The sequence below is a fragment of the Haemorhous mexicanus genome, chromosome Z (assembly GCF_027477595.1).
Source record: "Haemorhous mexicanus isolate bHaeMex1 chromosome Z, bHaeMex1.pri, whole genome shotgun sequence".
NCBI lineage: Eukaryota > Metazoa > Chordata > Aves > Passeriformes > Fringillidae > Haemorhous > Haemorhous mexicanus.
This window is the reverse complement of record NC_082381.1, coordinates 42,035,000-42,057,309: the sequence shown is the minus strand read 5'-3', so window position 1 is coordinate 42,057,309 and position 22,310 is coordinate 42,035,000. Positions and strand designations below refer to the sequence as shown.

Below are 22,310 nucleotides of genomic sequence, written 5' to 3'. Positions count from 1 at the left end.
CAGTGCAAATTAAAAAGGTCTTATAATCTCGTATGTTGTTATTATAATGTTACATGTTTTCTATTTATAGATATTTATAAAAGATATGTTTTAAGCATTCTTATAATGAAACGTGTGAATATAGACTAAAGATAACATAAATGTTTTGTACGTGTTATATATATATATATATATATATATATATATATATATATATATATATATATATATATAATTTCGTTATAATTAAACCAAGAAGCATAATTAAACAACTAAGCATATTACATATAAAAATAATTAATAATCAAATATATCACGTTGACGCATAATCATAACATTTTATATATGTGTTCTATATGTGTATCGTGTATATTTTATATAGATATTACATAGATGCATTATATACATGAATGACATAACTAAACATTTTATAGCATGACAACAGATATGAAGTAATTACAAAGCAAGCATTGTATGAAATTACATTATAATAAACCACACGTTACAAAAAAGGCATATACATTATTTTTCATGTTTCTATATGAGATACCTAGGGGCTGGATACGCAGTAGGAATGCAAAACCGAGATAAATCTTTTGCACCTTTTCTACTGGTAGCTCTGCAAAGCGCCCGGGATTAGCGCTGGGGTACGAGACTTGAACTCTGTCACTGCTTCGCCTGGCTTGCCTTTCTCAGCCCCTAAGGTGCAGGACGTGTAAGCACAACCCCACCTGGGTTCCAGGGAGGGAGGAAGGGTCTACCTCTTGTCTCGCATCGGCTAGGAGCGCGGTCCCTTCCTCACCGCCCGGCTCGCTGCTCCCTGTGCGCTCCCTCAAGCACGCCTCTCTGGGGGCCTGGGGACTCGCTGCCGTGAGATCGGGTCTACCCGCCTCCTCCTTTCGCCTCGGCAGAGCCTGGGTTGCCGCTGAATCTTTTTCCTGGGGTTCTCTATCCAACTCCGCCGCGCCGAAGCAGCCAGCGAAACATGTATCGGCTGTCATATAATTAACAGAGAGACCCCCCCCCCCGCGTTCCCCCGCCAGCAGCAGAGCTGTTTCAAATGCTTCCTTGTTTCTTCACCAAATATGTCACCCCCGAGAACTTGGGGAGCGCTGGAGTTGAGTTCAGATGTATGATTTTTAATTTTTCGTTTATAGCTGCCTTGGTTTCACAATCAAGTGATTTTTTAGAAGTGCTATAACTCAGAAGAGGCCACTTACAAATTGTTAAAACAAAGAGGGTACTTCAACTGAAGATCGTTTCAGGCTTTCGATACGATTTTTATTTATTCTTTCCAGCTCCTATAGCTGCAGCCTACGCATGGAAAGCTACAAATGTGTAGCTGTGAGTACGTGTACAGACATGCACAGCATCCTACGTGCTTTTAATGAAGTATTTACCAAAGCCGCAATCATACCAGGAAGCATTTGCCAGAGAAAGGCAGGTTGGCTTCAGCACCCCTTCAGATTGCTTTAACCAAAATCAAATTGTCAGGACAGGGAGACCCTGAAACCTCTCCCATCTTCTTCAGATGGGGGGCTAGCAAGCATGAGGGGGGAGCCGCCAGGGAGCAGAAAGTCGAGAGGCAGCCCTATCAAAACAGAGGAAGGGTTTATAAGTACCATATCTCTGTGTGGGGATTTCCCTCCATATTTAATATTCAATATCTGCTATTTATATTTTCACATTTAGTATTTTCTCACTTCATATTTCATACTTCCTACTTCATATTTAATACTACTTTTCAGTGTATGGATTCTTGTGTGAAAAAAGGGGCCTGAGGAGGGCCATAGTATTTCCAGTGAAGGATAATACACAGTCATGAGCAAAGAATACTGTCCTTCGTGCGTCCAGCAGGGAAACGCGATCCAGGGTTATTCACAACATGGCATGAGTACTGTTCCACTTGGTGTCCCCCGAGTTGGGCGCGGGCAATAAGTCTGGGAAGGGGATGGCCCGGGGAGAGGTTAGGCACAGGGCGGAGGGTCGCGCAGGTACCGCCCCACCGCTCCGTGCGGGCACCCCGCCACGTCGAGGGACCGGCGGCCGCGGCCGTCGGGGAGGTCGAGGCTCGCCCCGGCCCCGTGCAGTGCCGCCAGCGTCTCCAGAAAGCCGGGAGGCAGCCGGTGCCGCAGCAGCAGCTCGGCCACCAGCATCATCACCTGCGGGGAGAGACAAGGTTAGCGCCCGCCGCAGAGCTCAGGCTTTCTGGCTCGGCCCGGAAGGAACGGAGATCCACAATGGAAAGGAGAAGAAAATCCTCCGGCAGGGCATAGAAATCGGCTCTGGACGTGCCACGAACGGTGGAGAACATGTACACTTCGGGGGAGTTGTGCCGTATTGGAAAACTCTCCTTTACCCACGCTAGGGGACAGGAGAGAACAGGTGAGGCAGTGAGGTGCGGGGCTCCTGTCGGGGTCGGGGGGTGTGGATGCACACTGGGGTTGCTCCGCGACAGGAGTGGGAAGTCGGTAGGCTCGGAGCAGACGAACCGGGGGAAGGGGCTCGCCCTTCTCCCGGCGCGCTCCCATAGAAACCCAGGTCAGGTCCCAAGCCGCTTTGCACTGTCCCCGCGGAACCGTGCCGGTGCAGCGGCTCGCGGAGACCGCCGTCGTTCCGATCGCATCCGTGACACTTGTCCTTGGCAAGGGGAGAGGCGTAATGCAGGGAACCCACCGTGTCTTCCCTCACCGTCAGGAGGGAATAAACCTTTTGCCCTCACCTGCGTGTCCAGGGCAGTACCAACGTGCCCAGTAGCCCTCTCCATCGGCCTCGCCGTTTACTTAGTTGGGCTTCCCCTAGCGCACCCAGCAGTGCATTCAGCACAGGGGATGAGTCCCTGCCGCGAAGACTGGGGAAAAAAAACCCCAAAAACAAAAAAGAAAAAGCGCTGCAGGACGGCAACAAATACCTATTTCGAGTGAAATGCTCCACCGACATTTTGAGTCGGAGAGTGTTTCGCAAGCACTGGCAGCAAAACTTAAATATAGCTTCTCAGATTATTCCAGTTTCGTTTTATTTTGAAATTTTAAGAAAAAGCTGTTTAGAACTACCTCGAAAACGAACTCAGACTTTATAAAGGTAACCTCTACTACATCTCTGGGCGCTACGTCTACCCACACGTTCAGGGGAGTGTAAAATGTAGGGCAGATTGAGCCCCACAGGGATCGCTCGTTGTCTACCTGCAGCGTCACCTGGGCAAGGCTATCGCGACCGGGTATTTCTGTTCGTGATAGCCACCGAATACCTTTTTTTTTTTTTTTTTTTTTTCCCACGAGAGACGAGACAAAACATACAGTCATATAAAGCAGAAGACGAGGTATAACGAAAGGGAGATTATTTCTACAAGCGTGGCTTGTTACATTTTATTGCACGTTTATTGCGAGATAAGCATTAAAGTTCTCGGATTTGAGTCATCCTATCTCAGATGGTTCAAATAAAGCAGAGGGTTGCTAAGACTAAAACCTGCCTGTTGCGGCCGTCACCGGAGAAGACTTTCTCGTTCCCAGAGAGGCGAGAAAAACCCCTGTGCCGCGCCACCTCGAAAGCGGCCGAGCTCAGCGACGGGGGGCGGCCGCTTCCGGGACACCGGAGGGTCCGCTGCTGCCCCGGGGCCGCCGCCGGCCCCCTCGGGCAGGGCACGGAGGGCCGCTGCCCTCGCCCAGTTGCCAACAGTCCGCCTCCCTACCTGGGTGGGTGTCCTGCCGTAGGAATTGGCGGCGTTGGGGTCGGCCGCTCCGTCCAGCAAGTCTCTGAGGCGCTGCGGGTCCCCGCGGGCAGCGGCGCTGGTCAGCTCATCCGCCACCGCGCCACGTCCCGGCCCGCCGCGCCACGTCCCGGTCCGCCGCGCCCCGCACGGCGCCGCAGCCGCCACTCGGCCGCCCCGCGCTGCCCGGGGCTGGCGGCGTTCCCATGGGAACGAGCGCCTTGCCCATGGGAACGCCCGGCCCCGCCCCCGGCGGCGGCCCCGGCCCAGATGTTCCCCCGCGGTTCTGTCGCCGAGGCCGCCTCCACCTGCGAGGATACGGCGAAGGCTCCCGGCTCCCGTTTTGTCCACCACCGAGTGCAGCCCGGCCCATCGTGGTGTCACCGCTGGCCTCACCCTGACGGGGCGGAGCGACTGCGCAGCTCTTCGACGACAGAGAGGGCCGGGCTCCCGGGCGGGCCGCGGGACGGGCCCTCTCTCATCGTTTAGGTTCGTCTATTATTTTTTTTCTCCTGAGAGCAGCAGCGTCTAAACCAGTGCCTGATCGCGGCGAGGGGAGCGGGGGCAGGGGAGGAGGAAAAGTAGCAAAAAACTTTAACGAGACCCGGGACCCCGGCCCCAATGTCCGCAGGGCCTTGTCCCCCCGGACAATTGTACGTGGCGCTGCCTCCTCGCCCTCTCGGGACATCCATCGGTACCCGAGGCGCAGAAGGCGGAGGTGGCTGCCCCTCCTTCCCTTCCCCTGGGTGACCTGCGAGCTCCTGTCTCTGCTTTTTTAGTTGGCAGGGACACCTGTAAATACAGCGGGTTCAGCGGTGCCCACAGCCTTCACTGAGACACGAATCGTGGCTGCGACGTCTTCACCCCACCGCCTAAACCTCCTTTTTCTTCTTATTTTCTTTTTTTTTTTTTCCTTTCTTTTTTTTTTCCCCTTTAAAAAAGGGGGGAAAAAACTTTTAAAAGTTACAAGCCACACAAAGGCCTCTGGGGGCGAGCAAGCTCCGCGCCGCCAGGGCAGGCATTCAGTGCCCGCCTCCCGGCGGCACCGGGCGGGCCGGGGCGGAGCGCTGGGGGCGGGCGGCGCCGGCAGCACCACGGACAGCGCCCGCCGCCGCCGGCCCTCTGCCCACTGCCTCTGCCCTCCCTCGCTCCGCGGTAGCCCCTGCCTCCGGGCCTGTCCCTAAAAGCGGCCTTTCTAAACGCCCCGCATGTGCGCACGAGGGAAGTGCGATGTCGGGCCGCGTCCCGTATGTTCCTAAAACTGTGGCGGCCTAGTGCCAAATTCTTCTTCATCTTCACTTTGCTTAGAAATGAGTGAAGTTTCACTCACAATAAAGAGCTTCTTGATATAAATTGTTGGTTCTGGTTAAATAAGTGAGCATTTAAACACGGTCTGGAGATTTCCTTTTGTTTGGGTTTGGATTTTTGGTTGGTTGGTTTGGCTTAGTTTTTTATTTGCTGTTTACTAATGAGTTTTCCATTCATGTGCCAGATGCCATACAAATGTGAAAATAATGATATTTCAGAACTCTACATTATATAAAAGGAAACAAGTGGAATAGTTAAATCTATACACTATGGTATGTAGATCACTGTACGATGGAAACACCCAAGCTGTGAGCAGTATAGTTAAGCCTTGAAAACACTGCAAGCTGACCTTTACAGCAGCAGCAGTAAAGAGCAATATTATACAATCCATTTCACAGAGATAGGGTATTGATCCTGATTCTCAGCTACAGGGCAAACAACAAAGGAAAAGGATTCCGTCAAGGCTTTGACGCTAGTGATATATCCATAAGGTAAAATAAATCGGTTCACACATACTGGAATTGTGTGAAAGATTTAGGTGGGGCACTTTATTTTAACAAAGAAAAAGCATGAAAATTATATCTAAAGAAAGATAAGCTTTCTACTTATTTGTTTAACTTGTTATTCCAAGGCTATGTGGTAAATAAGATAACCAAAATATTCCTCCACACTGCTTTCAGAAAAGGGTGGCATTTCCTACCAACCTCATTAAGTAGCCCTGTCAAATATATATGAATGACAAATTAAGGACTCCTTCATAATTTTTCCTGCAGATCAGAAAAACCCACACTGTGCCATTAGGGAAGACTTCCCTCCAGCAAATTCATAAATGCTCCCTTCTCCCTTATGCAAATTCATAAATGTTCATTTTCCTGACCAAGAAAGGAAACCCTGTTCATTAGCAAAAATTTAGATATTTCAGCTGGAAATTTCTTGCCTTGGAGCTGGAATCTCAGATGGAGTTTTCCTTTTGTTCTGAATATGTGTTTACTGTCTGAAGGACAATTTCACTGTCCAGTTGATGGTAGCTTTAAAGAAGTTGCTACACATTTGGAAGTGACATCTTCCTGTTTCAAAGTTAATATTGGAAAGGTAAATTGTACAATCATGACCTCAAAACAATCCTTTAGGGAGGCATCACACCTTTCTGTGCTGCAGGGTTATTAATTATGTATATGGAGAGTGACAAAATGCCAAATAAATACAAATCTCTTGGCAAGTAGAAAGACCTTGCAAGCACTGCAACAATACAATTTTCTACAATCAAAAAGAGGAAAGAGAGACATTGAGAGATTCAAGACGATACTCGATAGTACGCACAATATGTAATCAACTTAGTATTGCTCCAAAACACCAGCCTAATTTTTCCTGTTGTGGAAAAAAAAATATTAGCAGTTTGTCCCACATATGTTTTCTTCTAACTGACACTTTTTGAGTAGTTACATTTGGAATAGAAGGTTCTGTTCTTCCCTTAGCTGGGTCTCTTTCTCTGAGAAGTGGGAAAATAGACAACACTAACATTCCCTTTCTGGATCAAAAGAAATATGCAAATAAGCTGGAACAGGAAAACATCCTGGTTTTGCACTTCCTTCAAGTGGAAGCATAAAAACACTAACTCTAATTTAGTTTGTCTCTTTGTTATGGTGTTGACAGTATTTTGGAAGTTTATTTTCTCTTCCTTACCCAGTTGTTTTTTATGTATTATTTCAAGGGAAGTGGACATCAGCACTACAAAACACAGAAACACTTCTGGAAATTTTATGGCTATTTGCCCAACTCTACTTGCAATGAGCTCTCTGTGTGCACTATTACTGAATTGGTAAGTTTTACAGATGAAACTTGAAACTTTTTTTTCAAATTTAACTTGAAACTTGCTTCCACATTTGCTTATCATGTTGGATATGACATTTGCTTTCTTCTGGCTCTTTAATAAAGCATTCTCCCAGGATAGCCTAATCAGTGGTAGAAAAAATACTCTGTTAGAAAACCAACAGCAACAAAACCAATGGCACCCTCCCACCCCCAAAAAAACCAGAGAACCCCTAAAGAACCCCAACAAAACCATCAAAACAAACAAACAAATGCAGCCAAAAACCCCAAACAAAACAAAACAAACAAAAAACCTGAATCACTCGTTGAAACATCACTATGTTAAAGAAACATCACAAACATCGCTATGTTGAAGAACTGTAAACTACTAAAACACCGAATTGGCATGAATTAAACATTTAATCAGTTCCCCAAGTGTATGTATTGGTATAATCATTGTTAATGACAAGACTTCTGCCAAAGTGGCAACACACCAATCAGCTTGCATTGGAGAATCAGTCCCATTGCACAAGCTTTTTCCATTTTGATCAAGAGTATGGTGGCCAAAATCAGCAAAAATCTGTTGATTTCTCACTACAGTTGGGCTGCGCACAAGCACACTGAGATTCTGTAGGTTCAGTAATCTGGTAGTAAACTATCCTTAATGATTGTTGCATCTTTATTGCTGTGTACTTATATCCCTACAGGGAACAAAGGAGAAAGATTTCCCAGTTACAGTCAACTCATATTCAGATCATGTAGAATTATTCCAAATGGGGTTGGAGGGACAGAGGCAGAGCAATTTAGTCCATTATCACAAGATACAGAAATTTTAGTTACCTGAGCCAAGAGACATCAAGGATTACTTACTTTTTTCAATCTTTATCCAGACCGTATGTCGGCTGGTTGCAAAGTGAGCTTTGCTAACTGAGTGTTTAGTGAATGTTTCTGAAATTTTTGGCAGCTGTGCTTGTTCTACATTTAAGTAAGGAACACAGGGAGAAGATTAAGATGCCTTTTAGAAGCTGACCTGCAAAGAATTTGCATTAAATTAGTTTTGTCACACTTTTGTAAAGCCCACGAAGTTTGAAGAAAAAGAGAAGCATTGGGAGTTTTCTTTCCCTTTAGCCCAATTTGCTTTGTCAAGGTCAGCTTGAACACAAGCTGTTAGGGATACCAAACTTGATCTTCCCAATCTGTTTGGCAGACTACTGAGGAGAGGAGGAGTCTCTATTCAGTACAACTATTGAGAACCCAAGGTATGAGTCACTATATAACATGCTTTAGATTATCACACTATAACTCCAAGCAATTTAGCTTGTCTAAATTTTATCACTTCCTGTGGTCATATTTTTAAACCTGTTTCATAAATCTAGGATCTTTCTTTTACCTAATTACACAGACCTATAAACTGACTATCAAAAAAGCAGGAAACAGGATAATGTCACTGCCCAGACTTGTAAGCAACCGAGACGTGAAGTCAGACTGTCAGGGCATCTGAACCACTAACTGATAGACAGGAGCTGGTTTTATACAGTATTTCAAGGCACACTATTTCCTTACATGGTAATTCTCACTACATGATCTATCCCATGTTGCCACATCAGCTTTTTAAATGTCCTCCATGGGGTGATCACACCCTGTTCACCCATCTGTCACCTTTAGACTGGCTCCTCTCCCATAGGGATCTGCCCAGTGGCACTTCCCCCAAGGGTTAGGTGCAGACAGGCCTCTCTGTGCTGCCAGGTGCCTCTCTGTGCCACTGTGTGCTCCTTTGTGCTGCCAGGCGCATCTGCAGAGGTGTCCCACAGACCGCAGGACGGCTCCTGTCTCTTCCCACACAGACTGGTCACACCAAAGCACGTAAAAATTCATCAGAACAGCGAAGCATTGGCTTGACTCTAACCATGGCATTCTTTCTTCAGAACATTCATTAAGTGCTGGAAGCGGGTGTTTAGCTGAAAACTAGAGTATTTTCAAATCCATAAGCAGTTTTCTTCCAAATATTGTATTTTCTTGCTTCTTGTCATGTCATAATTTCCCATATTCATCAGGCTTCATACAGTCTTCCAAAATAAAGGAGGTGTTTACTCTGATAAGTCAACTTTCCCCATGTCTCTCAGACATCAAAACCAAGTCTTCCCACTAGCTTGGTCTTTTGTTATTTGCCATTCAAAACCTTTTTGCAATAGCTAGAAATGAAAACATGGATATGCAGATGATGCCTGAGGCTTTAGTCAAACCTCACTCTTAGGCAGGCAAAAGTCTGGATTTCTGTGCTGCAAGAGGGATGGTACTGTTGAAGTAACTTTAAAACATTTGTGTCAAGACACTCTGATCTCACTGTACTTACCTTAAACTATTTGATACTTAAAACACACATTTTTCCACCTACTAACTGACTCTTTGATAAATTACAAGGCAAGTCTCTTTTGCCTTGGAAAAAAAAGCATAGGCTGGAATTTTAGATTCTGTCTAGCTTGCATTCCACTTTTGAATATGGACAGTTTTTCCTTACTTTCTTATAATTTTTTTAAAAATATGAATTATAGTTTCCAGCTATGCTGCCAAAAATAATATCAGGTAGCTCCGAAGTGTCAAGGGACAAGTTTTGGGTCAGAACCTGGACCAAGGCCAAACCTGGGGATATGGTAGATCTGATTGAAGACTTTCAGTATTTAGTAGGCCTGATGATGGAATGGTGTTTGAGGTTTGGATTCCTTTACTCTTTTGCAGTTTTTATGTACAGCACTACCCAGGAGGACTCATTATCCAGTTAACTTGTTGCAAAGTGTTTACACAAGTAAAATAATCTTTAGTAAAATGCCGAATGCGCATTATGTGTGCAGTATTGGTCCATTTAACATGTGCTTTGTAGAGTGCGTATTTACTGCAGAAGTGTTGATGATGGATGAATCAGGTAGTAGAAAGATATCTTCTCTAAATTTCTAAAACACTATTTAGTCTTTGTCTGTAATCCACTTTAATGTGTTCACTGGTGTTTCTGATTCCTGTCTTGTGACCTGAAGTGTATCCTTTCTGCGATTCCTTTCTAGAACCTTTTTATAGTTCTACAGTTTCAACTGTTAAACGCTCTGTTTTATTGGTAAGGTTCTCTTTAAACAATTTCAGGGGATGCTTGTTTTATGTTTCTGTCTGTAGACACAGCTGATGGTGAAAGTTAATAGCTTCCACAGAAAAAACAGGACTAATAAGGCGATCAAATCTGGTGTTACACATGTACAGTTATTTTAGTATTTACTGACAGTGTTTTCTATACAAGAATCTCAAAATACAAAATCAGTCTATAAAACACTTTAATTTGTAGCTTACTGTTTATCCATAGATAAACAAGGAGACACCATGTGGTCAGGAAAGGCTTATTTTGATATTCTGCTGGTTTCTAAAAGGCCATGACCTTGGACTAAAGATAAAGTAGGTTTATTTTTAACATGAGAACACAAATGCTTTCTCTAAATAGAATAATGAAAGAGATTTGCCTTGTAATTTATCAAAGGGTCATTGAGTAGATGGGATAATAAGTGTCTTTTAAGTATCAAGTATTTTAAGGCAAGCTGAGTAAAATTTGAGCATTTTGACACAAATGTTTTAAAGTAACCTCAAATTTATAATTTGGCAGTGATGGAATTCTTGTGCACATATAATTTCATCAAATAGAATGGCATATTTTGTAAGACATACATAGACTACATGGTTTTAAACAAAAAAGAGAGCATTTTATGGTTTCAAACTAAACTGTTTCTACCTGAGGAGATCTCTGTTGTCTGTGTTTTATCTTTTTCTTATTAGAGCGGTTAAGCTGTAAGATTTCCATCATTAAAACTCCTTTTTGGCTATTTTAATTTTTTTTAATTGTAGTGGTAAAGCCCGTGAAAGCTTTGTGTCACATTGCATTTTAAATTTCTTATGTAAGCAGCATTTTCTAGAAAAACTTTGGTAAGAATACCTGTCAAAGAGCAATCCTGTAGAAATGTAGGTTGAGACATTTTTGTTTATGAACAAGTACAGTTTTCTCATAGTCAAGGAGGCCCTGTGATTCTGGAGATTTTATGTGCAGAGTGATAGCAGACTCCTCACTGCTTGCAGCCTTAAGGTGCTCTCTTAAAAGATGAGTCACCTGACTAGCCTTGTTTCTCATGATGCTATATTTCATTATTTCTCTTCATATTTCTGTTTAGCTTGGTTACACATAGTCACTGTAGCACCACAGCCTTTGGTGAAATTAATCCAGCAAAAGCACAACCATCTGTCTGTGAGCCACACAGGGTGCTCAAAGTGAGGAAAAGACAATAGGTTTGTTTGCGCTGGTGGTTTTTTGTGAGGGAAAAAAATGAGGAAAAAAAAAATCTCAGAGTGATTTTGATGTCAAACAACCACTGGCATCTCATTTCAGGGGCAGGAATAGCTTCTGATTCCTTCATTGCTTTCCTGCAGAGGCTGAGTAGTTAGCCATGCAGCAGCTGCTGAGCACAGCAGGAGTATGTACCTAATCTGCTGCTTTTGCTGCTCTGTGGATGCTGCAGTGCAAGCTGCTGTGTGTGGTACAATGAATTACCACGTGATGTTTTGTTGGGGAATGGGGGCAGCCTATGATGGCTGCTGTCAAGCACATTTGGACATGTGTTTGTTTTCAAGTTACATATTCACAAAAGGCTGCCGCTTAGGAAACACAGGTGTTTTGCTTTCTCTTGCCTCTGGAATGACATAGTGCCCTCCTGTCATAGGACACTTGCACATAAGTTACCACTCCTATAGTCTCAGATACCCTTAACCACTGCGCAGTCCTCTATAAAGCTGTATTTATTAACTCCCAGTTTTAAGTATGAAAGGTGATTGAAAGTTTCTACTGAGAAGGAAAGAAGGTTTTATTTGCAATAAGGGAAAGCCGAGGGTTTGTTTTTGTTTTCCTTCCCTTTCAGTTACTGATTTCTCTTGTGTTTAATGCATCTTCCACATGCTGTGTAATCTTGCAGTGACCCGTAATGTACTAATGCAGTACATCTGCTTGATTTTGTTAACTGCTCCCTTCAAGTCTAACATTTTACAGCTCAAGATCACTTTTTCTATTACTCACACAGCAAAACTTCACTATGTGAAGTGCAGCTTCCTGTCTGATTCCTCAGGGTAATGACAGGGTTTCTGCAGCTGGCAGAACAGCCTCCTTTGCAGAGGAAAGCCATTAAATCCCAGCCTAGGACCTGCTTGCTGTGTCTTCATTTGTCAGGCTTGCATCAGCCCTTCTGCTTGGGCTCCACAGCAGTGACTGTACCAAGCTGAGAGGCAGAAACCTTGGGTGCAGGAGTGTACCACCTGCTACAGCAGGTGCAGTGCTGGCCTCCCAAGAACGGGTTGGTTTTGGTTGGTGTCATTTTCAGGTCTCTACAGTGTGTATCAAGCATGTGATTTCCTCCACGTGTGCTGAATATTATTTTCCATCCACCCAGTTGAATGTGAGGGCTTCTGATTAGCAAAGTTTTATGTGGATTTTGAAAAAACAAATTTTAAAAGACAGAAGATTGCTTAACAGTCAGCACTGAGAAACTGGAGAATTTTGGAAGACTTTGAGAATTGTACCTTATAATCTTAAATTCATCCCTTTGCATTTTCTGATTGTATGCATACCTATATGGCCCATGATGGTGATGGCCTGTGGCCACCCTAGCTTTATGTGCTGTTACATCTCTGCTGTTGCTTCGAGGTGACAGCAAAGCAGAGCACCATTACTGTGAGTGTAGTATGAATAAAATAAATATAATGTGGCTGTTTGCTTATTTGTTTGTCCCTTCCCCCCAAAAAACTCCCATATTTTTAACAGCATAAATTCAAACATCAGCAGTAAGCACCGGGACTTCCAAACACAGAGGAAAGAGTACAGTGAGGAAGTGATTAACAAGATTACTGAAAGAGAGGAACTTCCAGTGGTGGAGAAATGGGGTGTGTGGTCAATGTGACGTTCATCCATGGGTAATGCCTGCAAGCAATGGGATACTGTTTTTAATGGATGCGTGGAGTTTATACCTGTAACAGATGCAACCACAGGCCATGTGGGCTGCAAAAATAGACCAGGCAGGGGCAGCACATGTAAAGGGGCTTGGCACGCTCTAGTTCTAGCAGACATGGCTCCTGCTTTTGGGGCTGATGGTAAGCAGACCTCCCCATGTATGTGGGAGATGGAAGGTTGCTCTGAGGCAGCTCTAGGGCAGAACTAGGCTTTACTATATTCTTCACATGGTTATATTTTAATATCCATGTTTGGTAAGACTGAATTTAACTTGAGCTTTTTTTTTACTTAAACAGTCCAACCTTTTCCATGCCCTACCCCCAGATTTCAAAGCCAACTGCAATTTTTCAAGCATATGCTTCTTAAGGAAGGCCTTTACTCTTTGCAATCATTGCTTTTACCGGGGGATATCCAACACGGTGCCTCATACCACACCTGCTGGCCGGCCTCGCCCTGCGGAGTCTGCCGCCTCACTCCCTGCCGGGGCAGCGGAACTGCCTTTGTTGTTGCTCTCTTTTATTTGCTTAAAATTTTGCAGTAGCAGCTAGAAAAGCTGCCAAGTGCCATGTCAGAGGCGAGTTTTAGGAGAGTACGTGTGCCATCTAGAGGAAACGCGGCCGCCTGAGCGGAGACGGAGGAGACGGGACGCGCAGCGCTGTGGTTTTGGAGCAGCGCTGAAGCGAACATGGGAACCCGCATGAAAACCCCCATCACTCATCGGCTATTGAATCCCTTTGGGAAACCTCAGTAAATGGCGTGCTATACCTCTGTGTTTACAAAGCTTTTGCATATCCCTAGAAAAAAACACGAAGAATGCTGTATTCTTTTCTATTCCAGTAAAAGAAAGAATGCCTGTTTGCATATTTTAGTAGCCCTGCCATTTATTAATGCTGTCCAGTTCCTAGGATGCAGCAAGAAACAGCTCCAACCTGGCAAAACTAGATTTCATCCTTCCTTCTTGCCATGTCTTTGTTTTTTGAACATTGCACAATCCGAGGCTTCTGGCATGTATCAGCTTTCATTAGTAGACAGAAAGTTCAGTAATAGTTGGTTGTGAGGGTGTGAGCACCTTGAAAGCAAGAGACAGAACCTCATAACCTGTAATTCAGGTCTTGTAAGGCGGAAAAAAATCCCCAACCCCAACTTTTTCAACCATGCCAGCAAGATGAATCTGTGTGATGTGCACAACATTTCCTGCGGGTAAGGAACCCTCAAAAACTGCAGGTGCGAATCTTCAGGCACTGCCACAACTGCAGAGCGAGATTTCAGTGTGGCAGTCATTGCCTGACAAGGTCAGCTGTATATTTTCCAATGACATGTTTTAATGAATTTACCTTGTTAAAGGAAAATGTCCCATCCCGCAGCCTTATATTATGAAGGAGGAGAGAGGAAGCTATGTCTTGTTAATTCGAAGCCTGCTAAGCACTGTATCCTTGGAGACATGTAAAAGCTGAGGTACAGTGAAATTGATTTGTGATTGTTGCTGCAAAATGTACAGACAACCAGCTTGTTGTGTTTAGATAACTTTCTCCTGAATTTGTCGTCACATTAGAAGATTTCTAAATTGAAAATATTATTACTTAATGGCTTTAAAGAACTGAAAATCTTCCTTAAAGCTCATTGCCATATTGCTTGCAAAAAAAAAAATCTTGAATAATACTTAATATGCAGTACAGTCTATTCACGTTTTGAAACCTATTATGACTTCTCTGACAATTAACGAATACTAGGGGATGACTAACAAGGATCAGTGTATATTTGACTTGGTTTTTTCAGTGACCTCATTTGAATGACATTGACCTCATGGCAAGGGTTCCATTCGAAAGGACACTTTATAACATCTCAGTGACTGTTTGATACCATGAATTTTCCAAGTGTTTACTGCAAATCGCAAACCAATTAACAACAAGGAATGTGAAGTACTTTGCTCTGTAGGTACTTCCCTTGCTCACTGTCAGAAGCTGAGGTAGGTACAAAAACAGAAGGACAAGCTCAGGTGACAACTTGTGACTTGCCTTCTAGTGCACGATACTTTCTAACTGGGACAAATGTGATGAAGCTTCTCCATCTGCATAAGAGGAACAAACAACCTCCCCCCACCGCCACCAATTTACTCTGCCCTATTTAATGAGGTCACTGTCCAGCGGGGCAGGCCAGATTTGCGGCTGCTCAGTATCGCCCTGTGCAGCAGCAAAAGTACCTGCATCTGGGACGCTGCACAGCAGCAAGGAGCAATATTGATTGAGCAGTTGTTCTTGCAAAAGCAGATACCTTGTGACAGCATCCTGGCATTCTAGGACATCTCTGCACAGCATCAGGTGGCACATACAGACCACAGACTTATTTGCACGACCTTGGAGCAACCTGGCTTGCTTTTTGCAGTGTGAAAGGCTTTTCATTGCTAAGTATTTAATTATGCTTCTGCTCTATTCATTGCTTCTCATACTCATATGAGGCAAAAGCCATGTAAAGCAAGTCTGAGAGCATGGACACACAAGTGGTTCCTCCCGGTATGCAGCATAGGGTCTGTTTTCTGTTGTGTGTAGGGCAGATGTAGAGTTCAGCTTCCTGCTGCAGAGAAGAAAAATGCAGCCTCCCCAGCATAACAAGGTGACAGATTCACTTCTTAGAAGAGAATGTAGGATAAATTCTTAGAAGATGAGTGGTCAAGTCACGAGTAAAGGAGTCATCAGAAGAAGAGGAGGTGGCTACAACTATGTATTTCTTCCCACAACCTCTTTGTCAGATGTCATTGCAGATGGAGTCACCTCTGGGTCAGGCTTAATATTAGAAATTAGATTGGGAGGCAGGGGAGGGAAGGTGGGGGATTTTCTTTTCTTTCTTTCTTTCTCTTTTTGACATACAGAAGGCTTTCCACACAGGGAAATGGGGTTCTTCTATTAACCCATCCTGGGCCCTACATCAGCAGGCAGAGTTTTCAACTCAATCACTTTGATCCTTTATCTTCCTGGAGAAAAGACAGTTTTGACACTGGCTAGTTCACTTCATTATTTCCAAGCACAACTCATGGGCCAATATAGAATTTAGCAGCCTAGAGGAGGTGCTTACTAGGAACTGAGGTTTGGTTTTATTTTGATTTGCAGTAACAAAAGAGACAAAGCTCAGCAGAGAAGTAAATTAAAATTACATTAATTTTGAAGTCTAAGTAATGTTTTCTGTTTGTACCATGTTTAGTTTCAACAAGCCAGACTTGCTTCTGCAAGCAAGATATGTGGGGCCTTGTAGGACTGTAAGAAAAAAAAAATTGCAGAAAATGTTTTTTGCAAGATCAGTGGCATAATTATCTCTAGGTCTGTGTGCATCTCAAAGGTAGATTCTTAGTTGAATATGTATTAATTAAAAATATTTTAAGGGCATACCACAGCTCCCATTTAGAATATGCAATGGTTGATCTTAAAAATCCCCCAAAATTCACAGGGAAATGCCATAAAGAAACCAATGCTTTCAAGCAGCTTTGCACATAATTTCTTTACTTTCTATTCTGAAAAAGAACCTATCGCATACTATAGTAAATGGGATTAAATATGAAAATCTGCTGTGGACAAAAATATTTACTTATCCCTGACTGGTAACATTTAGCAACATGGGGTGGTTTAAAAATGATTAAGCATTTAAGGAAAAAAAAAATGGTTGTGCATCCAATACTGAACTTAATATTATACACAGTGTATCTGCAAAGTGTGACTAAAGGTGAAACATTTTTAAAATACCTCTGATAATGAAAATATTTGTTGTAAAATATGTCTTAAATGGCTTGAACAAAATACTCATTGTGTGTGCACAAAACTGCTTTATTCAGCAGTAATTCTTGGATTTAGCCCTTGGTGGGGTTGAGGTGCAGGAAGAGTGAAGGATTTGACAGCAGGGGAGCTGGAATCCATAACAAACACCTTTTTAACATGGGGCTATAACCACAATGTGATTTGGAATGGGAGAGCTGAATTGGATTATTTTTTTCTGAGGGCCTGGAGTTACCACCGCATGTGCTAATAGTCTCATAAAAAATGTCTTTAATGTGCAAGATGTTGAGGACAGATACTGCACCACAAAACTCCATGGCAGGTTCCACCTCAAAATTTGAGAATTCCCTTTTGTTAAGTGATCACACAGACCTGGGAGTTGTCTTCTCTCTTTCTGTCAGCAATTATATCCTACTGTGTTTCCTCATTCTTTGCTGATTTGTACATGCTCAGGGCTCCTGGAAAGTCAGCCTTGCAAGCACTCCAAAGAATGATCAAATACCCTTCCCAGATGCTTCTGGAAAAGCTGCACATACCAATTTTGCTCCTGAATTCACCAGAGTCTGTCTCACTTTTGCTCATTCATACTCTGAAAAACATCTGAAAACAAAGAACTCAAAATTTGTCACAGAGAGTAGCAAATGAGAAAGAAGTTGCTTTTTGCATGCTTACTTTGAAAGTCATCAGTTAATTTAAAAAAAATTGTGTTTCTGAGCCATGTATTAAAGCCCTTTTCCTTTTTTAAAACTTTCTTCTCACACAACCTTGTTCTGAAACTGCGTGCTTTTATCTCTCTGATAATTTTTTATCCTTCCTCTTTTGCTGTTTTCTTTTTGTGGGACACATAAAAAGAAAACAGCAAAAGAAGAAAGATAAAGTGGTTCAGCAGGAAGGAGAGAAACTTCAAAAATTAGAAACTAGATTAACTAGATTATAGACCAAAAAAGCCCTAAATATGATTTGGAATAGCAAGTTTTGGCCCTTCTTTCCAGAGAAACAACGTTACCAGTTGCTTTAAAAAGTAACTCCCAGTTACTTTTTTTTTCCTCCCAGTCTAACATAAACCCCATTTTTTCACCCATTTTAGATACACCTGTAGTCCAGCCATGATTTCTAAAAGCTGCATCACTCAGTGGGCAGATTACAACATGACTTAGACCAAACCTACCTTCTTTTTCATTTGGGTGGCTTCAGTGGAGATGAGTGGTACATTTTGTGCACCTTTGTGTTGCTTACTGGCTGATATTCCCCAATCAGAGAGATAACTCACACGTTTCCTTGTTTCTGTTGGCATCTGGGACTGCAATGATAGCTGAGTAAATACTGTGACAAACTTTATCTGGATAGCTAGTTTTGATGTATGTATGTGCCAGGAAGAATCAGGTGCTGGGATGAGTAAAACGTGTACAGGCTGTGCTCGTGGGTAAAGTGGAAGTGGCAGTGTCACCACAGAATGGTGGAAACTAACACAGGCCTAGGCTAATGCAGACTAGCTAGGGACCCAGCCCAATGTTTCCCACTTCCAGATTTTATATATCACCTCTGAATCATAAAGTTTGGGAAGATAGAGCCTACAATTCCAATGCTCTGCTTTTTCTGTTTTTAAAGTGTCATAGACATATTCCTATGTGTCAGAAAAGGCATTCTTAATAGAAAAAAGACACCTTCAAAACTAACACATACTGTAGGGGCTTAGATCATTATTACTTGTGGGTCATTCTACTTGATTTTGTCATGAAGAGATAACAATTAGATAATAATGAAACAAAGTCCACCTGTTGCTGGATGAAATTCAGGTCTTGCAGACTACTCTTTAGCTTTCTGCAGCGTGGTGAAAACTGTGGTCCTATGAATTTGGAAATGCTGTCAGACTTCCTTAAGCAGAACACACATGCTGGAGGAAGATGTATGTCATCTTGACACTGCCCACTGTGTTCCTGTTTCTGTCCTTCCCAGAAAGACAGCTGGCTTTCATTTCCCGGCTTTTCCAGCTGGCTGTCATTTGAAAATGAGCACAATAAGGTGTCATGTTTACTTCAGTGCCAAATTTATGTTTTTGTGATTCTTGCTTACAAATTCTTTAGACTTATAGGTTAAGGTTAAAGACCTTGGAGGTCCTTAGCTGTTTCCATCTCCCAGTCCCTAGGTTCAATGGCAGTGCCTCTGGTACTGAAAGAAAAGGCTCCATCAGGAAATGAGACAGGTTCTTATTTTCATAAAGCAAAGCAGCAGCCCTGGGAGAGATTGAAATGTTTCAGGCTATTTAACTTCCAACTCTGTCTCTGATTTGTGGGAAAAATAATGGATTTTTTTTTACATGTTTAAGGATCTTTATGTGGCTATGATTTGTAAGCTGAAACAACAAGGCATTCAACAACAAGAAGACACTGATGCCCTGTAGGAGGGGTATGAACAAGATGAGGATCAGCAGGGGCCAGCTTGAGTTGAAATAGCTTCTCATACATCCCTACAGACTAAAGAATTTTCTTCCAGAAAAGAAAATTTAATGCATGTTGGGACAATAGAAAGGAACATAAAATCAACAAAGTATAAACTGAAATTAGGATTCATAGAAATTCTGAAGTATAAATGCTTATTAATTACAAGAACTGATAATAAGGTTTTCTAGTACAGCAGAAACAGAGAGGCTAAAACCCAGTCAGAGACTTTTTTTTGCTTATTAGAAGATAGAGAAACCCTGATAGTGTACATTCATCCTTTCTTTTTGCAATGTTTTTTTCCTAAGTTTATACACATATACTCCATGCTTACTATCTTTAAGCAATAGAGATATTGTGAAAGACAATTCCTGTGAAATAAGTAAACATTCTGATTATCTGTACTTGTCAGGTAAGAAGAGAAAAAAGGTAGATAGGGGTTGGTATTGAGTTTCAAATTGAGTCTATTCTTTATTATGTTAGTTGCATATATTTATTCTCCTTTCAGAGGAGTTGCTGAAAGGATTAGCAAGGAATTTATAAGTATCTTTGCTGTTTCTTTCTCTGTGTTGAAAGACAAGATTCTGGGAATAGATGGAGTCTTATCTCAATAATTTTTTCCATACATTTTCATGAGGAAATCAAAACTGTCCCTAATTTTCTCATCTATTGGGAAGTCTCCAAACACCATTGGAGAAGTAGCCAACAATTTAGCAGTTTCTGATCAGATTTATTAATGAGCTTCACTAATTTATTTGCACTCTGGTTTAATTCATACCATAACTGGGTTACAATTCTTAATGCAATTCTTTATGAAAGAATTACAAAATTCTTATTACAAAATAGGAAATAGTCTCTTAGGTTACAGAACTCCAGATGTTTCTTTCAGAAGATTTGGGCATGAGATCAAATGTTCATATGATGGGCTCTTAGCCATCAATTGCCACACTTCCTGCAAACTGCAGCACCTGGGCAGTTTTACTGCAGTGCTCACAGGTACACTGTTTTGCCTTGGCAGTGGCTGCACACTAAATAAATAGAATTCACAGGGATTGATTTCATTGTTACAGCCACAACAAACACAGGATTAAGGGTGTGTGTTCCTAATCATTTCCCCTGCAAATTTTTGAAAATTATAGTCATAAAAGGACTTGAAAGTTTGGGGATTACAAGCTCTTGCTACCCATGGGTTCAGCATAGGGAGAGTTTTTATTCTCCTCTTCTGTCAGAGAGGGGGTTGTGCAGATGAGTCAGACTGCAGTGTTGATTAACAGGTCAATGTGAAAAGAATGTGTTGTCAGTGCTTCATGTATGTCATGAGGAAAGCATGAAAGAAAGGGAGGGAGGTACCTGTCAGGTGATGCTACTGGAGAGGTTCAGCAACCGAATATATCTCAGCAGAAGTTACCATGGATTAGTATGTACCAGTGTGAAGAGCAAATCTTGCTTTTCGTCTTCAGCTGCCATATAGATGTACCTGTCACCCTTTTTTATCTCTACGAAATTTTACAGCACCATGAATTCCTTCTCCTTCTTACCTGGTATCCCAGCTTCACTGCCATCTGTCATCATACCTGAAACAATTAGCGTGTCACTTGCTGAGCTTCTTCCACTCATATTGGCTAGAAGACAGGGCTGATGTCCAAAATTTTTGAGGCATATGTTGAGTTATAGCCATATAAATCTGAGACAAATAGGGTTTAATGGAACCACAGAACCATAGAATTGTTTGGGTTGGAAGAAACTTTTAAGACTTTGTAGTTTCTCTTCCAGTCAGAGGAATGGACACCTTCCACTAGACCAGGTTGCTCGAAACTGCATCCAAACTGGCCTTGAACACTTCCAGGAAGGAGGGATCTACAATTTCCTTGTAGATACCTGTATCAGTATCTCAACACTCTCACAGTAAATAATTTCTTCCCAATAGCTAATGTAAACATACTCTCTTTCAGTTTAAAGCCATTCCTCCTTGTCCTGTCACCACATGCACTTATAAAATAGTCCCTCTTCAGATTTTCCTGTAGCCCCCTTTAGTTACTGGAAGGTGTTTTAAGGTCTCCCTCGAACCTTCTCCTCTCCAGGATGAGCGATCCCAGTTTTTTCAACCTTTTCTAGTAGGAGAGGTGCTCCATTCCTGCGATCAACTCGGTGGTGTCGCCTGGACTTGCTCCATTAGGGTGATAACCTTCCCTAGGACTTAGGACTTAGTGTGTCCTAGAGCTGAAAGCTCTGTCTGGTTCTCATGTCTGGTTGTTGTAGTGTGTTTTCTTTGTTTGGCAGGTTCACTGCTTAATTTGTGGTTATGTTTAGCTTAAGGTTTTGCAAACCCCCTGTATTGTCCTCCCCTTGTCTTTGGAGCGGCACAGGCACCTCATTTTTGTATCTTGTGTTTCTAAAGTTAGACGTACTCCCTCATTGTTATTCAGTTTCAGTTAGATATCAATCTCTTTGTCACCCAGCCACTCCCTACCAAGTTTTAATCCCCAATCCTACCAGTTGTAAATCCCTTTTATCCCCGCCTCCCACTGAGTGTCAATCCTACCCTGAACCTGCCCTCTCTTCTGGAAAATTCCCTGTCTATCCTGTGTCTTTTAGAGCCCTATTGGTTTACCCAAGTTATGTCCCTCCCTATTGCTCCCTTATTGGTTCAAGTGTGAAATGTCCTGCCTTCAGCCCCTCCCCAACCATACCCCTATTGGCTTGCTACCCTAAACTCCTCCTCCTGAGTGATGTTTTGGAAGCTCTTGTTTGCTCCAAGGCTTGGTATTGGGTGCTGGTCATGAAATAAAGTCACCCCAGCTTCACCCCAAGACCTGTACTTCTGCCTTTTTGTTCCCGTGCTGAACCACTGCTGGTAGCTGGGATTTGCGGAGCTTGTGAGGGGGATCTGTTGCGCTTCCATTGTCGTCATCACGTGGCCGGGGCATGGTCAGCGCCGCGGCATCTGGTCTCATGTCTAATTCCTTACTAACACCCATTTAAAATTTTGATGAAGTCTTGAGTTGGAGTAACAGGATGCAGAACTTGAAACACTGCTACAGATTACCCGGGAGTAGACTCAAGTCCAAACATTTTCTTTTACATTTTAGGAGCAAAATGGTGACAGTTGCATTTTACATGTGTTTGAGGCAGAAGTTCTTTCCTCTATCAGGGTTTTATTTGCAATGTTATCTAACTTGATTTGATAACGTGTGCAACCAAAACCTTGAGTTTTTGGTTGCACACATGTTAATGCAGTCATAATTTGCCTCAGGGGCAAAATTACTAAGATGAGCACCTGAAAAAAA

At 42.8% G+C, this 22,310-nt stretch overlaps 1 protein-coding gene across 1 annotated transcript; it reads right to left on the bottom strand.

Moving 5' to 3' along the window:
• Positions 1 to 316: 316 nt before the first annotated feature.
• On the bottom strand, positions 317 to 21,977 carry LOC132322488 (uncharacterized). Its single transcript, XM_059836978.1, has 4 exons — positions 21,843 to 21,977; positions 4,343 to 4,477; positions 3,668 to 4,180; positions 317 to 2,141 (listed from the first exon to the last, which is right to left on the bottom strand). Exons 1-4 carry the CDS (start codon positions 21,975 to 21,977, stop codon positions 1,947 to 1,949), a joined length of 978 nt encoding a protein of 325 aa, XP_059692961.1. The 3' UTR covers positions 317 to 1,946.
• Positions 21,978 to 22,310: the final 333 nt, after the last annotated feature.

Excerpts from the sequence above, each read along its gene's own strand:
- LOC132322488 (XM_059836978.1), bottom strand. The coding sequence starts at position 21,977 with ATGAGACCAGATGCCGCGGCGCTGACCATGCCCCGGCCACGTGATGAC. Across the intron at positions 4,181-4,342 it reads GGGCGAGGAGGCAGCGCCAC|ACGAACCTAAACGATGAGAG; the intron begins GTACAATTGTCC and ends AAAAAATAATAG. Across the intron at positions 2,142-3,667 it reads ACGGCAGGACACCCACCCAG|GTGATGATGCTGGTGGCCGA; the intron begins GTAGGGAGGCGG and ends CTCTCCCCGCAG.